The following is a 16,813-nucleotide window of genomic DNA, read 5'->3' as shown; positions in this document are numbered from 1 at the left end:
CCACTCCCCAGGTCACACCCCCCACTACCCCCTTTGTGACCCACCTTTAATAGCGTCATCTCAAAAACAAGCCACACTCTCCAAAGCTCAACTTAATTCACACAAGAGGAGTTGGGATTGTAAACAACTCCTCCTGGGTTAAAGCAGAAATCAGCCAACACTGGCCCCCAGGCCAGATTCAGCCGGCCATGTATTCTCATAAATAAGGTCTTAAAGGAACACAGCCACATTTTCTTGCTTGTGTTGGCTGCAGTGTTTTGCGCTGCAATGGCAGAGTTGAGAGGTTGTGACAAGACACCGCAGGGACCAGACAGCCTACATTTTTACTCTCAGCTGGGATACAGAAAGTTTGCTGACCCTTGGATTAAAATGCTGTCCCTTTCTGCCTTTTAAATCCTTGGAGGCAGAGAGGAAACTAAAACTTCGAGATGGTAAAGACAGATGAGAAGTTCCAGGGTTGTTTTATAACTTGGGAGGGATTTTTTATTTTAATTAAGAATTAAGATGCGTTTTTCATCTGAAAATATCTACCCGCATTTCCCAGGTCTGGTCTGATACCACGTTAAACTTCCTACGTCTCCTCACTGCCTGCAGGATGCAGCCCACACCGCTCATGCTGTTGTCAGAGGTCCCCTGTGGTCTGGTCCCTTCCTGGCTCCCACACTTGGCTTTTACTTGGTCCCACATCTTGGGCACCTCCCTGCTCTGCACACCCTGTGTCTCCGGGAGCCCTGCTGGTGCTCATATGTCCCCTTTTCCTCTGCCTGTTTAGTCCCCTGTCACCTCCAGAATCTGCCTCACCGTGTACTCCTGAGACCCTAGGTTAAGTCATCTAAAGATGACGGACTTTATAACCAAAGAGAATGAATTCCCGCAGGACGGGCTTCTCCCCTTGGTGTCTGCTTAGCACACAGTGTGCGCAGCTAGAAGAAGCCATGTATTTGTTGCCCAAATTGGAAAGCTTTAGAGTGTAAAGGGGTAGTAATTATAGTGGTAAAACACAGTAAAACTTTTTTAGAGTAAAACTTTTTATAGTGGTAAAAATAAGTAAAACTGAACATGCCAGGTAGACTGGACCGTGGGTTTCCTTACATGTCACAGAACCTCAGCAATGAACGAGTGTGGGCAGCATCCATCAGGCACCGTCCTAGGCTCCCCCGAGCATTCGGGTTCAGAAGATGTTAGGATGGCAGCCAGGATGCTGGGGGCTGCGGTCCGGAGAAGCCCCTGAGAAGCCCCATAAGTGACTTCTAACTGGCGCTGCTGACTCTTTTTTTTTTTTCCTTTTTAATTTTGCTCTTAACAACCACGTTAAATATGAAAAACTCATGATGGCAGTAACAACTTCAACATAAGCGAAAAAAGCAAAGGCAGTTCCAAGTTTTCTTCAGAGGAGGGGGGTCATGTGGTGCATATGGTTTCTCAGAGTTTCTCATAAACCAGGGGCCGCAAGTTACCATCAAGGAGGCGTCCTGGCCGGGCCTCCAGGCTGTGTTCTAAGACCCCTACGATTTATGTGGAATCCCCAGTAAAGCTGCACTTCGGGCCTTTTTTTAAATAAATGGCCAAGTGATTTTCGTATTTCACAGGAGTACAGTATCACTGAATCTGGTTCCTTCTCCTCTTTTTAATGCCGGCCATTACACGGGGCTTTTACTTTGCTGTGCAGCTAAGAATGTTCTGGATGAAGGGCTGCCTCGCTTTACCCTTCCCCAGGGTTACCCCGACGGAGACACAGATGATAAGTCAAAAAGTCACCCCGCCTACTACAATCCTGACTCCCAGACTATACCCCGAATACGTGCGCGCATTATTATTACATCAAAGAATCACAGGTTAGGGATCTCTGGGGTTTGGTCTTTCCAAACCCTCTGCCTGGTAGGCAGTTTTGGATACGGAGTTAGGAGAAGAAAATTCAATTATGATTTGGCAGTGCAAAGGGAGCCTTTGGGTGACTAACAGTAGACTGAGCTGTGACAAACCACAGCCCTGAGCACTTGACGTGGGACATTCTGATTGTCTGCTTTGCTACATGGAAAGAAAGGTGCCCTTTTTAAAAGGCCTCCATTTCTCAGAAAAACCAAGAAGTGATAGGAGAGAATGACTGTGTAAACAAGACAGAATATAAGATGAGAGAAGAAAATGGAGAAGATCAGAAGGTGAGGAAAATAATACTGTTAAATGCTGAGCAGAAGAGACTGTCAGTCTAGACAAAGCATAAAACAAGGGTAAGAATCAAGTGAAACAGCGCTGCAGTGTTGTGGGCGTGAGGCCGGGAATCACTGGTACCCAGAAGACCCGAGACATCCCGTGCACGAGTCCCTCCGTGCCTCAGCAGCCCTTGCAGGCTTTGTGTGCGAGCCTCACCGTGGCACCAGGGGATCGAGGGTGGCATCAGCACCTGCGCCCTCGTGACCCCAGCCTTCGAGGGTCGTGAGCCCCTGTGCCTTGGTGGACTCAAAGGCAGTACGATGAAAACCACCTTAGGAGATGGAGTGCAGTATCTCTAATGGGACATAAAAAGTTGTGCTAATTTTAAAAGAGAAAATGGGAAACCATTCCTGCCTGGAAAGGACAAAGAGGAAAAGACGTTCCTGGGTTTGTACAATATGGGTTTATTTTCACAAACTGATGAAAGCGGTTAGAAAGGCAGGCTGCTCAGTTTCTCTGCACCTGCAGAAAGACTTCTGCTTCCAGAAAGGAGCAGCCAGCCACCTCTCCTGCTACGATAACCAGAAACTTTAAAAAAAAAAATAACAAACACTTTCTATTAAAATACACCAGAGAATTGTGAAAGGGAAGAGGACCAGGCGACCTAGAATTGTAGGTGAGCTGAGAGCACCTCTTTTAGAGCATTTGCCATGTCTGGGCACAGGCTGAGAACGTGCTGTGGACAGAGTGACTTTAGTAAGTAAAGAGAAAGCAGCAGAACTTCCAGTAGTCCTGTGAGCTGGCGTAAGAGTTTGGCGAAGAGGAGCTTCGAATGTTTTCTCCATGGGACGTTTGCCGAGTGCTGGGGCAGCGTGGGAAGGGGGTGGCTGAGCCAGGAAGGCTGCGGGGAAGCTCCTACAGTGTTGAAGTTCTGAAGGAACAAAGACAAGCTGGAGCGAGCACCTTCAACAAACACATACAGAGAGTTACAGACAAAATGTTTAAAGGCAGAGGTGGGCTGATGCTCAGCAAAACTGCTCTCTGGCCCCAGCACTGCTCAGTCCTGTGCTGTGTCTGCTTAACAGAAAAGGGTAAAGACTAGGGGGAAATGGCACTGACTTCAGTCTCTGCCTCCCATTAGAAAGCTTGGACCATCCTGAGAAAGCAGAAAAATTCAGCAATTTCCAAAACTCACTTCTGAGAGGAACGTATTTTTAAGGGGTCTCATGACGCTGAAAAAAATAGTCTTTTGATGGGAGTAAGTTGATCAAATTCCCTCAGGTATTAGCAGAAAAAGTAAAATTTCCTGAATTTGTATCTCCCAGCACTGGAGGTACACTCCCCTTATAAAACAAAACGATTTTTTTAAATGACCACCACAACAAAGACCTTGTCACCAGGAAACCTCTTTATCCTATGGCTGCAGGTCTCAAATACATGCAGATGGTAGAGCACTGGAATCCTGGTAGTCCTTTTGCAAAGTGTGAATTACTTATGTATTTAATTCAGTCATGTGAATTTTACTAGCAGAAAATTTGACTAAATTATTGCACAGTACATATTTGCAGTAAACTTTCAACCACAAACACATGCCCATAAAATTTACAGTCTACTGAACTGTGATCAACTTCCCAACTATTTCCATCAATATCCAAACACCAAAAGTTCTGAAAAATTAGTATAGGGGAACTCAAAATTTAAGACTTATATTTATTAATATTTTCTCCCCTGTGGTTTGGGAAAAGCCGGCTGTTCCTCAGCTTTCACTGGACTTTGGTCAGGTTCAGGGTACCTTTGTTCCATAAACAGAGTTTGAAAGCACTTGCTGACAGGTTTTTCATGTGGTGTGTTTATTACAAAGAGAAGTGTAGGTAAAGGAAGCTCACAATTTTGAGCACATTGTACGTATTTTTTCTTACAGAAGCATAATTCCCATCTCACAGAAGAGATTTCACAGGAAGTTGATCAATTACAAAGACACAGTTCTTGACATATTAAAATAGCATTAAGTTCTGACTGATGTCACTTGGGAACCCATGTTTTTGTGGTACTTTCTTGCTGGTCTATAAACAGATGCTTTTATGCCAGATGTGGACTGTCTTAACATACAGCTATTTATAGACATTTTTTCTGATCAGATGAATGTACCAAAGAAAAAGCTGTGTTAATTCCCCTTTGCTGATTGAAGAGGGCAGTCTGTTATGTTTTTTAAAGGCTAGGTAATCCAAAGGTAAACCATAGGTTACAAAATCCATTGGCTTTTTGATAAACTTGGTAAGAAGTTAGGGTTAGTTGACATTTACTAGGCACATACAACCATAGACAGCTGACTTAACTGATGTCTCTGGACATTGCTGGATGCACATCCCTGGGGATCTGATGTGCCCAGCAGTGTATGGCGTGGGGAGTCTGCCCGCCCGCCATCACAGGACCTGGCAGATGGAGGCACATCCAGGAATCTAAAGTCAGAGGACAGTGAGGAATGAGAACACAGCTGTGTGACCCGGTAGTGTCACTTCAGCACCCCAGCTGTGGATTTGTGGGAGGTCAGAGCCTGGGGGGTGACAGTCACTGCACAGGTCACTGCGGTGCCCCTGTGATGAGGATGGGGGAGTCCTCTGGATGCGTCAGGCTCGACCCAGACTCTGGCCTCGGCTGTGCTGCTGACCGAGCTTCGCTGCCGCGGGAGCGATGCTGCGTTTCCCTTCTCTCTGAGTACCCGGTCCTCTCCGGTTGTTTGATTCTTCAGGATCCGCCAGTTCGTGGACTATGGGGATGGATGACTCGCCTAACGTCACAGACGATGCGGCTGACGAGATCATGGACCGCATCGTCAAGTCGGCCACCCAAGTGCCCAGTCAGCGCGTGGTGCCGCGGGAGAGGAAGCGCTCCCGGGCCAACCGGAAGTCTCGTAAGTGCCTTGGGGCTAGGGGGCGGGGCTCGGCCTGCGGGGACCGGCCCTCCGGCTCTTTGACCAGGAAGGACAGGGACTCAGAGGCGGGCTCCAGTGAATTGTCAGTGGTGCGTGGAGGGCCCACCTGTGCTGGTCAACAGTAAGTTTCATGCGGGACAGTCACCGTCGGCCACTGGGGAAGAGGGGCGCTCCAGCCACCTGTCCAGTGCGTTTGCCATTTCTGGCCAGGCCTTCCTCAAGTCCCACTTTGTCCGCAGGGAGTCCTGAAAGTCCACCAGCTGACTCTGGTGGACAGGGCTGGGCGCACTGGGGCCCGTGGCCACGTGCTGCCCCGGATGCTTTGCTCAGACCCTATTTCTGCCCCTTACCCAGCATTAGGGGCTATTTTCTGGGCTGGAGACTATTTCTCCAGGGGTTCACTGCTGTCCGTGAACATGCTGAAGGTGAAACCAGGGGTAGCAAGTGATTTTATGGTCAATAGGATGGTTAAAATAGTTAATGTTAAAATAAGTTAGGGTTTACATTGTTAATGCTAGCCTAGGTTGACCAGTTTTTGTTTTTGATTTTCCCTACCAAGTAGGGGATTCACCTAAATCGAAGCTACTTATTTTCCCCTTTAGTCTCAGCCCGATTGCCTCCCCATTTCCTGGCTCCCAAAAGTGAAAGGGGAGTGACTGTCAGCAGGGCAGGTGTTCCCTAAGAGCTCAGACTCAGAGAACCCCCACATGGTGCCACCCTCGAGATTCATGCAGGAGGTGGTTGAGTTTGGGGCTGCATCCTTCAGACCCCATGGTTCTGTTTGACCTGTTGACATGCTTGTTTCCAGGGTAAAGGGCAGGAAACCAAATTGCTGCAGTCTGTCTGACTCTGCTCCTTTTATATCATTAGCTTTAGATTCTAATAGGAATTTTTCCCCAGAAAGGAAGGTACCACTTGACAACTCCTCCAGGGAGAAACAGGGCTTCTTAAACCGCGGAGTCTGCGGGACTGGGGCCATGATTCTCATGCTGTAAGATGGGTGGCTGAGAGTCTGTTTTTGTATACTTCTGGATGATGACCATCCTGCTGGTGTACACTTCGAGTAACTTCTTGCGTGGTGGCTCCCAGCCACAGCCGCACATTAGAACCTTCAGAGCTTTAAAAATTCCAAGCGTCTGGGCTATACCCAAGCCGACCGCCTCAGAGCCTCTGGGGTGGGGCCCTGCCTGTGCCCCTCGGGTGATTAGTGGCATTAGGAGGAGGATTCTGAGTCCACTTTCTGTGCCCTCTGCCACATTCCCTTCATTTTTCAAATGGAGAACTGTCCTTCAAGATGACTGGCTTTTTACATCTGCAGGAGTATGTCTGGGGGTCCAACATCAGTGTCTAAGAACTTATCAATATCTAAGACCTTTACGTTAATTTTTTCCAACAGCTTACTATTTCCTAGTGCCGCTGCGAATTCTTTGCCATTCTCTGGTGCAACCGTGTAAGGACTTGGCTAGGGACTTGCTACATAAAGTTGTCCCTTGGACAATATGGACATCTCCTGGAGGCTGGTTAGAAATGCATATTCATGGGGCCTTCTCCAGGGCAACTGATTCAGAATCTGCATTTAACAAGATCTCCAGGCATCCTGTGTATAGTATAATAAGTTGGAGCTACGGCAAGGGGAGGTGAAGGGGATGAGGCCAGGAATGAAACTGCCGGATCCTCAGGTGTGCACATCTTCGGGGTCAGAGTCTTCTCCAAAGGGGTGAGGTTAACCCACACCCCTCCACACTGCATGCTGAATCTCAGGTTTGCTCCAGGCCAGGCCAGCACTTCCCTTTTAACCTGTCTGAAGGGTGTGAAAGAGAATTCCTTATGGCTTTCACTGACTTTTCCCTGCACACCAGGAAGGCTGACCCTCTTGTGATTTGCATCTCTTCTTTTGTATACGGCTTGTCCATTTCTCTTGCTCTTTTTCATAAGAAATCTCTTTCTTAAAGAGCATTTTTTAATTTTAACTTTTTAACTGAAGTATAGTTGATTTACAATGTTTCAGGTGTGCAGCAAAGTGATTTAGCTCTATGTACATACAAGTATGTATTCTTTTTCAGATTCTTTTCCATTATAGGTAATTACAAGATTTTGAATATAGTTCCCTGTGCTGCACAGCAGGTCCTTGTTGTTTATCTCTTTTATATATAGTAGTGTGCTAAATAATTCTTTTAATGAAACTTATGAAAGGCTTTTTGAGGTCTCAAGTGGATTATCTGCAGTATTTGCCTTCTGTTGCCCTCCTATTATTTACTTCAACAAACTGACAACCAAATGGCAGAATCCTTGCACCAGTTAGCTCCTGGTCTTCCTACAGCGGGCAGCCTCAGTGCAAGAGTCTCTACTGGGAAGAGCCAGGCAAAGCAGGTGGGGGAGCAGGGAGGTCAGACCCAGGGAGAGGGGCAGAGAAAGGATTCTAGACCCAAACGAAGGAGGGCAGGGTTGGGCCAGAGACCACAGAAAAGGAGGCTGCATGAGACAGTGGCCTGGCCAGTCCAAGAGGCCCAGGGTATGTCCTCTTCCTGTAAGTTACACATCTGTGTTAGCAAGAGTGCTGGCTCCGCCTTCTGGTCTAGAGAGAACCAGATTCTTAGACACATAATGTCACTGGGAACAATAGCACGGTCATAATTAATTTTCCTCTCCCATCTGGCCAGAGAGATATTTTGCCTGTTTTTGTGGTTGACATAAAATAATTTCCTGTGGTATCGTTTCCATTCCAATCTTATGCAAAGCAGCCCTATATCCTTTTTCATTTAGCCAAACACATTTTATCCTGTGATGCAGTTACTACAACAAATACAGCAGAGAATGTGTTTATCTTTAGCAGGTTTAATTTATTACTCATGGTACCATCAACAGACATTTAAGAGGGGGAAAATTACTTTGATTTCTGTTATAAAGGGATGATAAATTCCAGCTTTCCATAAGAAGTTAAAGGAATGAGGGGGGAAAAAAAAACAATCTGCAAAATCAGTGTGAAGTTTCGGGGTAGGGCCTCACCCTGAAATAATGCTGCATTTGATCTGATTGTTTAATGGTGGCGATGAGGCAAGGGGGTCACGAATAACCAACGTACTTGGGTTGTAACTCATTGGGCTAAAGATAATAATAGTCCAGCTATGGCAGGAAACCAAACAGAATCCAGCCCGTCACCTCGAAATTTATGACCTGCAAGCCCCTCGAGCGAGAATCCTCTGCGATAATGAAACATCTGCTTTCATGTCTGATGCTGGTGGCTAGGCCCACACCCGCCAGATGTCCTGCTTAAAGCGTGAAACGTGCGGCCGGTTAGGAGCACGCTGAGGGCATCTGAATTGATTCCCAGGTTCCCGGGCTCAGCTCTGCTGCCTCTCCAGCAGGTGCCATCAGGGTCTCACTACGTGAAATGTTCCCAATTGTCCGGTTGATTCCTAGCCTGGGAATCGTTGCCGCGTTGAATCCCCCAGATCCCAGCCAGGGCTCTCGTGGAACCGGCTGGTGGAGATGGGCGAGGGAGCGCGTCCTCCGAGCTCTCTGCTTTTCCTTATATTGGCTTCTCTTTTCGTCATAATGGGGCAAGTACTTTGTCCTGGGGTTGCTTGTTCTCTTGGGCCTCCCGGATGTTGGCCTTCCCTAGAAAGCCCTGAAGCTGCCTGGCATGCGGGGTCCCCCTCTCCGTGTGATTCTGCAGGACCGGCCTGGGGGCTGGGGAGGAAAAGGGCTCCTCCCTTGCGTCCTTTGCTCTGGGACCCATCGTTGGAAGAGGGTCCCCGCCCAGCTGGCTGCCCGCTTGAGGCCACTCGCTCAGACTGTCCCAGACCAGAGGGAGGGTTAGGGACTCGTGGTCTGCCTTTTGCTTTTTCCTGGGGGAGCCGAAGTCCTGTCAGGTTGAGAGAGGCCGGTCGCCCCCACTTCTGCTGAGTTTCTCTCCAGGAGGGAGTCTGGGCCGCACCTGTGACGTGACCATGGAGTTTGGGGCTCAGGGCTCTGTGTCTATAAAAATGTGACCACTTGGATGTCACCTACAAGTAATCCAGCAGTTTCTCAGGAACATAAGGTTGGCCGCCCCTGTGAGAACAATTTCTCATTGGGAACGGCCAGAAGTCCGATCCTGGGGCCACTGGGAGAGGAACCCAGATCTCTGACTTGGTTTCCTGCTTTGAGTCTCACCTTGCCTCCCATGAAGCGTCAGCATGTTTCTCCAAAGGCACATGACATAGTTCACGTGGATCGGACGTAACTAAAATCTCATTTTACAGAATATTGAGGGATGTTGCCATGCTCTCTGTTCAACAGAATTCCGCGGAGAAGGAGAATGAACACATCTTAAAAAATGATTGACTCGTTCAGGGGAAACAGGAGACATGCCTCACAAAATGTTAGATTCAGCCCCGGATCTGATCAGTGCTCAGCTTAGTTCAGCTGTCTCTGCTTTTCCAAAATGGTATTTGAAAATGTCCAGGAATTTTCCCACTAATCCCGTTAAGAAACATTTGCCTGCATGTTACTTAAATAGGACTAACCTACTTACTAATTTTATATTCTTTTATAAGGCAAGCTAAGAATGCCGTGGGCCAGTGGCTTTAAAACTAATGCTCTTAGAATACAGGAAAATCAGATGTGAATTGAAAAGACTAAAGTTTCTTAATCAAATTTTTGTCTTCTCAGCATCATTCCCCTTCACTCAGCACTTACTTGTTCTTAGAGCTCATGAAGGCTGGACTGATCCCTCCCCTAATGACAGCTAAGGGCAACCACCCATGTGGATAGGACACAGGATGGGAAGATAAGAAGTCCAAGAGAACCAAAAGTCTCTTCCCTAAGCCCAGCTGGAGATTAACTGCACTTTAGCAAGCCACCTAAGGGCTTCTGCCTCTTGGGAGAAATGCCACCACCACCAGTGCCCATTTCAAGCCGCAGGAATGAATGACCAGAACAGGAGGGAGCTGACCGTGGCTCTCTGATTCCCTGGAGCCTAAGCCTATGGTGGGTTTCAAGCCCCTCTCACTAGAAAAGGAAGATGGGGAAGTGAGGAAGGCATTTTCAGCCTGCGCTCTGTGTCAGGAGTGTCTTGGAGGCAGGGGTGGCTGGGCACAGGGAAGGAACTTTGAAGGGGTTTGCCAGGGGAGTGGGCTGGGAGCCATAATTAGAGTCTGGGTACTGGGGAGAGAAGTGAGGCCCAAATCAGCACAGACCCCAGATCACCTGGGCCCTGGAGGCAGGTCCAGAACAAAGGCTGACAGGCCTCACACCCAAGCCCGTGAGGGTGGAAACAGCTCCGTGCTCTGCGGCAGGGCCAGGCCAGTGGCCAGGACTCTGATGTGGCAAGGAGAAGTCCTGGGGCTTAGAGAGGTGAGCTCAGAAGTGTTCCACTGCCCTGAATGGGTCTCTGGTGGTTTCGCATTCGGACAGATCGCCCTCCCAAATTGGGAGCTAGCACATCGGAAATGGAGACTGGCTGGTGTGTCCTCCACCACGTCTGTCTGGGTGCCAGGCACCCATTTGGTTCAGATTGGAGGTTCAAGAGGAGGGAGGATCCGTCAAATAGAGGAATCTGAGAATTTGTCTGTCCTGCCTCTGAGAGCTGTTCTAAGGGCAAAGCAGAGGGGTTTCTCATTTGGGTGCTTTGGAAAGTGTTGAGTCTCAGACATCGAGTTTAAATCAACCAGGTTTGGGAACTTTGGTTTCCTATTGGCACTACTCCAAGTTTTATTTTTTTAGCTATTTATTTTGGAAGGATTTTAGACTTAACCAAAAAAAGTTACAAAAATAGCACAGAGTTGCCTTATATCGTCACCCAGGTTCCCTTCATGTTAGCGCCCTGCGCCCTGTAGGGCAGTGTGTCAAAAGCCTGATTCAACTCTTAACTCAACTGTGGGCGTGACTCCGGTTTCACCCGTTTTCCCACCGATGCCCTTTTTCTGTTCCATGATCCCACCCAGGGTCCCCCGTCGTGTTGACTCATCACGTCTCCTTAGTCTCCTCTGATCTGTGGAGGACCCTTCATGATGGTTGACACTTCTGAAAAGCACACAGCAGTTATTTTGTAGAATGCTGTCAGTTTGAGAAACTGCTGCTTTTAATGGACAGGATTTTACATGGAAAAAAAAAAAGGATGGAGCGTGCAAATAAGCAAAATAACCCAAATGGTTAAGTAAGACATCTGCAAATTCTGATAAGAGTCCCTGTCACCTTAGACACACGGCTCTCAATATACTCAGTAGGAAAATCTTTAGAATCTTAGGGATTCCAAAAAAAACCCAATTTATTTCCAAATTGCTTAACATTATGTGCAAAATAATGAAAAGCTGTCAGCTATCCACAGGTGAAAGAACACATGTGGGTTTCCGTCACAGGGAAGGAAGACTCAGTACGTTCGCCATCAGTGTGGAAGCTGCTCAGAGCAGGTGTTGCCGGGCTCATCAGGGCACCGCGGTTTCCAGGGTGGGCTGTGAGTCCAGCGTCCCAGCTTGAGTCTTTCTCTGCCACTCACTGTGTGTGCACAGGCCGGAGACTTGACCTCTCTGTGCCACGGTCGCTTGCTCACTGGGGAGGTGATCCCGGTAACCATCCCAGAGGGTTTGAAGGAAATAAGCCACGGTAGTGCTCAGGAAATGACAGCCACTGTTACTCTCAGATTTAGACTCATCTTAGCCGGGGTCACCTGAGAGCACTTTGTAGGATTCAAAGATTTTTTTTCAATTTAAAAGGAGAGGGGAAAAAAAATAACTTAGGGTTTCCCCCTGAGTCCCCAGCCGCCGTGTGCTGCACGTTGACAGCAGAGGCACCCCCGTGTCAGATCCCACCACTGGCACCGCGGCATCCTGAGAGCTGTCACAGGGTGTGGGGCATCGAGTGACCGCTGGTGCCAGCGAAGTGACCCACGCCGTCTATGGAAGGGCTGCGAGGCAGAGAGGGGTAAACATTTCCACGGTCTGTTCTCTGTTAAGCAGCTGCGGGGAGGGGGGGTGGTCACATGTGACAGACTTGGGGAGCTGTCAGAGGGGTCAAGCGGGAGGCAGGAGTGGGCAGTGGGGAGGGGCCCAGACGTTCCCTTACCAGATGTCAGCCAGCCCCTCACCCCCACTGCCCGCCAGCACTGGAGAGGGACCCCTGTTTGATGGAAGTCTCGTTTCTCTTGTGCTGGTTTCATCTCCTGCCAGCCCCGGTGTGCTGGTACCCTCCTCTTATGTCCTCAGCCTCGTTTGGCTTTCTGGAAACCTACCGAATGAGAGCTCGCTCCTTATGCCCAGAGGGTCTGCCGCCCTGCACGGTTCCCCTCACTCTGGGTCCCCGTTGGCCCCTAACTTCCTTGATGCATCACTTAGCTCAGGGTGGAGGCTCAGGTAACGTTTGTGGAATAAACGAGTGAACTGACCAGCAGGCAGTTGGACGAGCAGACTCTGAAAGAGGCCCTGTCCAGGTGTGACCTGACTCTTGAATCGGGGTGCAAAGCTAATTTCAGCTGATTGCTTTCATTTCACACCTTCTTCCACCTGGTCATGTGAATGAGCTTTGAGACTTTAGCAAAGGAAGGGTTTGAAATTCTCAAGGTCCTTTTCAGGGTTAATATGTTTCTGGGAGAATTGATCTGAATTGTCATGAAGGCCCACAGAACGTAGGATTCCATAAATCAGGCAGAGGGACCTGATTATGCTGGCTTCTCCCCACACACAGAAGCCCAAGCAGGAGCGGGGAGGAGGGTCCCCGGGGGTCTAGGCCGTCCGAACTGCGAGTAGACCACGAGGCCGAGGGCATCGCCTCCGGGCTGTCAGGCAGCAGGGCTGGTGCAGCACCATTGAGCTTTGTTCTGTTCTCTGAGCTGGTCCCAGACAGGCTGGCCCAACATGCGTGTCAATTAGGAGATCATTGCCCTTGCTATAAGGTGCCAGGGTCCTTACTCAAGTGTTTACATGAGCTGCACACGACAGTTACAGGACTAAAGCAAACGTGTGAACAGAACTGCTAAAGGAGCATCTTTCAGTGCCCACCCGTTTGTCTTCTGTGGTCATTGGGCCAGGCACGTACACCTGAGGGCTCAAAGCTGTGACTCACAGATGCCTGTCCATGTTACCTCCTGGGGCTCAGGAAACGTGAGGTGCCCTCCTAGTGCAGCCTGGACTTCTTCCGGCAGAATTTTGCATCTTGGCTAAGAGGTCTCAGCAGTCCTTGTCAAGGATGAGAAATATTTCATCTTGTTTTCTGCCATTAAAATTGTTCTCTTTCTTTAACAAACACTGGAAGGAGTGTTTAAGGAACATAAAGGGTATTACGAACTAGTATTTTTATTGCTGCCCCATAGAACGAATTCCATTACTCAGTTCAATGCAATCTGCCTCCAGCCATGGCTCTGGAGCCAGACGTTTTGTCTGGATGAGTTAGAGACTCAGCCTGGAGCCCAGGGGGCCCGGGTGCGGGCGGGTGAGCTCGTGCAGCAGCAGCTGTAGACGGCCGGGTGGCTCTGGGACCCAGAGCTCGGCTTGGAAATACAGTAGTGTGCGGTGGCATGGTCTGGGGGTACCCCTCCCCACAGAGCTCTGTGCCCCTGTAAAAACCCACGCTTACTGCCTGTGAATCTTCTCCAAGAACGTCCTCAAAGAGTTAAAGCACTGAGCACAAAGTAGGTTCTCCATGAAGTATGTGTTGGTTGACCGCCTGATGGATTAGGTGTTGAACCCTTTAAAACTGCTGATTCCTGGGAGAGAAGAATGTATTTATTAAGAGACATTAGCCACTTTTATTCCGCCACAGGCATGGCATTTTCAGATCCTTTACTCATGGCCTAAGTGGGGTTCTGCCCAGGGGAGGCATTGAATATGGGTGTTGCCTGCAGACACACGGGGTGGGGCCCTCGCCTCTGGGGAGGCCTCAGGGGACACAGGCCCCCTTGTCGTAGACCTGGTGTGGGGAACTGGGTCTGGCAAGGAAGGTGGGAAATCACCAAGGGGGAGCTTTGCTTTCTCCCCATTCTGATCCAGGGCCTTCCCTGGTGATCTCAGGGACTCCAGCTGTTTGAGGATTTAGGGTGGATGGCAGATCTAGAATACATTTCTTCTGAAGATAGAACAAATACCCAGAACTCTGTATGGCTGTCATGCAGAGTAGGCCAAACGCAATTTATCAGACAAGGAAAAAGTAATTAGGCAGCCTTTCAAGTGAAAGGACCAGTCTTGGAAGGGGCAGCTGCCTCACCATTCAGCCTTATCCAGCCTGTATTTTGATGCTGAAATTGATCGACGCTAAACAATGGAAAACCCATAATGTCGGGCTGCGCATAAGCCAATTCCAAGTCAGTTAAACATGAGTGTTCGTCCAGCTGCCAGCTGTAAACCTCAGGGGGGTGGCTGGTCCTCCTTGAGCCTTGTGTGTTTCACAGAGAACATCCACCAAGTCACCGCAGACGTTTGGCGGTTTGCTCCTTGGCCTCCCGTCCACAAGGGGTCACTGGTTCTTCTCTGTAGAGGCCCTCTGATGACTTAAGACAAAGACCCCAGTGCTTGTGGAGAGCTCACCCCGACGGCTCCCCCTTGCACTGGGCTCTGTTAACGCCTTGTTCGGTGGGGCCACGGGCTCTTTGGCATGGCCCTGCAGATCTGTGGGATTCTCTTACCTAATTTGCATCGCTGGCGCCTGCATTTTCCTGTGCTCTGTAGTTCCTTTTCCAGCTCTGATCCACCCCGTAGGCTGAGCTCTCAACCCGCCACTTGCATTTTGCAATTTGCACCATTTCTCAGACACCTCGTAAATGTGGACCTCTCCTCCCTTCTCCCCTCTTACGAGGCCCCCTCTCTACCTGGCTCTCCAGGTCGGCACCTTGTCATCCTCAGGTCAGCCTCTTGCAGCTCCTAGATTTTTCCTGCCCTGGCCACCGGCCAGCCAGCGCGCGTCAGCAGGAGCAGGACAGGGCCGGGTGTCCGGGGGCGCTGTGCCTGCTCTGGGAGGCCTCGGGGCAGGGGGGCCCGTGGACAGACTGCCGGATTCCTGGCTGCTAACACCGCCTTCTCTTCTCACCCCTTTGACTCTGATGTGCTGGCACCACCGCAGTGCGGAGGACCCTGAAGAGCGGCCTGACTCCGGAGGAAGCCCGGGCCCTGGGCCTGGTGGGCACCTCGGAGCTGCAGCTGTGACCTCCGGGTGCCTGAGGCGTGTGCCCACCTGGACTGCAAGCTCCTGCTGGAAGGAACCCCTCCGGTGGGAGGTGAGGAGACTCTGCATGAACACCTGAGGTTCTGAAAGTCACCCCCGTGTCTGGGTGTCACCATGTGGCTGGTGTCACCACATGGCTGGTGTCACTTGCTGGGCCCTGACATGGACCTCGGAGTCTCCTTCATGCCCTTTCTTCATCGTGTCAGCTGTGTTTCTCTTGTTTCCTTGACACCTGGTTTAGTAGTTCCAAAGTGTGACACCTTTTCTGTGCAGGGAACAGCCCCTTTAAGGAGCAGGTCACTTCTGTCACAGCTACTGTGGTCATGAGGCAGTTTGTTTACGTTCACAGACGGGGGCTCTCCACAACACCAAACTATCCAGATGTAAACTCCCAAACTGTACACAAAGGAAAGCACAGATTGTTTACCAGTTGTGGATTTTAGATGTACTAAATGTTTATACAAATTCATAAATGTACACCATATTTCAGATACTAAATAAACAGAGTTTAATGCCGTACCTGAAACTTTCATTCTCCTGGTGTAGGACCTGAAACAGCCCCACAGGCTCGCCTCCCGAATCAGCAAAACCTCTTCTCGGGTTCATCAGGACCCTGGCTCGGAATGGCCTCCAGGTCCTTTGGCTTTCCTTTTTTTTTTTTTTTTTTGGTTAATAGAATGAGAAGCCCTGACTGTGCTCTTTGTAATTCCTGATTAATTAGGCATCCGGCTGTGTGGCAGGGCACCTTAGGAATAACCCCATGGATATCGCCCTCCCCACATGCTTCGTCTTGCTCCTTGTGATGCTGAAGCTACAGTTACAGTGGCATTTTAAAAACTGGAACTCTGCTGTAGCTCACTCACTTGCCTCTTATGTAAAAATTCTTTTTTCCCCCCCAAATTGACTAAGTCACGGAAACAAAGTGGAATTGTGAAGTTTTGCCTACAGAGAACTTCAGAATGGCAGGTGCGGCCCTTGGCCCTCAGATGCAGGTCAGCAGAAGCTCGGGTGTCCCGAGCGGAAGGCGCCCTGGAGGGTGGCGGCAGCCGCAGGGCCGCGCCGCGGGGACGGATGCCCGGGTGGTGGCCTCAGCCCAGTGGCACAGCTCCCCGGGAAGAAGCCCTGCCTCGAAAAACAGGGAAAGCTCAACCCCTGCAGCAGGTGTGGGGCGGGGGGGGGTGTCAAAAGGGCATCAGGTCACCAAGTCTGTCTCTGCCTTCCTTTCAGAACCTCTGTGTTCTCTGCATTCCGGAATCTGGGTGGATGTGATTTAGAGACAGGATGCAGGCATGTAGTCTGAAGAGCCAAAGATAATATATTCCCCCCCCCTCCGCCTCCCTTCTGTGTCATCACTCACTGGGAGACAGGCAGCGCCTTCAAACAGGCATTTGTCAAATAATACATGATGTGAGCACCCGGCAGATCCTGGAGCCTGGAAGAGTTAGGTCTGTATGTTATAGACAATTGAGTTTATTTAATCACTTTATTCAAAAGGGTGCACAGGATATTAACATTTTTTTCCTAAATAACATGTGTAGTAGCCCGCACGTGGTTTAGTGGTTTGTGAGAGACTCGGACTGAATACAACGTGGAATATCT

The 16,813-nt window shown here is 49.6% G+C and overlaps 2 protein-coding genes across 8 annotated transcripts in view; one reads left to right on the top strand and one right to left on the bottom strand.

Annotated features, from left to right (window-relative positions):
• Window positions 1-15,733, top strand: part of FHOD3 (formin homology 2 domain containing 3) — a 402,137-nt gene extending 386,404 nt beyond the window's left edge. For all 7 annotated transcript variants that reach the window (XM_072948976.1, XM_072948975.1, XM_072948981.1 and 4 more), the window contains 2 exons: window positions 4,901-5,062; window positions 15,113-15,733. In XM_072948976.1, the coding sequence (XP_072805077.1) occupies window positions 4,901-5,062; window positions 15,113-15,195 (245 nt within the window). In that variant the 3' untranslated portion in view covers window positions 15,196-15,733. The remainder of the gene's footprint in view (window positions 1-4,900; window positions 5,063-15,112) is intronic.
• The window catches only part of TPGS2 (tubulin polyglutamylase complex subunit 2), a 38,840-nt gene continuing 33,335 nt past the window's right edge, over window positions 11,309-16,813 (bottom strand). The window contains exon 8 of the mRNA XM_072948995.1: window positions 11,309-13,763. Within this exon, the coding sequence (XP_072805096.1) occupies window positions 13,748-13,763 (16 nt within the window). The 3' untranslated portion in view covers window positions 11,309-13,747. The remainder of the gene's footprint in view (window positions 13,764-16,813) is intronic.

This window comes from Vicugna pacos, chromosome 24 (assembly GCF_048564905.1).
Source record: "Vicugna pacos chromosome 24, VicPac4, whole genome shotgun sequence".
Taxonomy (NCBI): Eukaryota; Metazoa; Chordata; class Mammalia; order Artiodactyla; family Camelidae; genus Vicugna; species Vicugna pacos.
The sequence above is the reverse complement of the archived record's forward strand: the minus strand, read 5'-3'. Positions and strand labels throughout refer to the sequence as shown.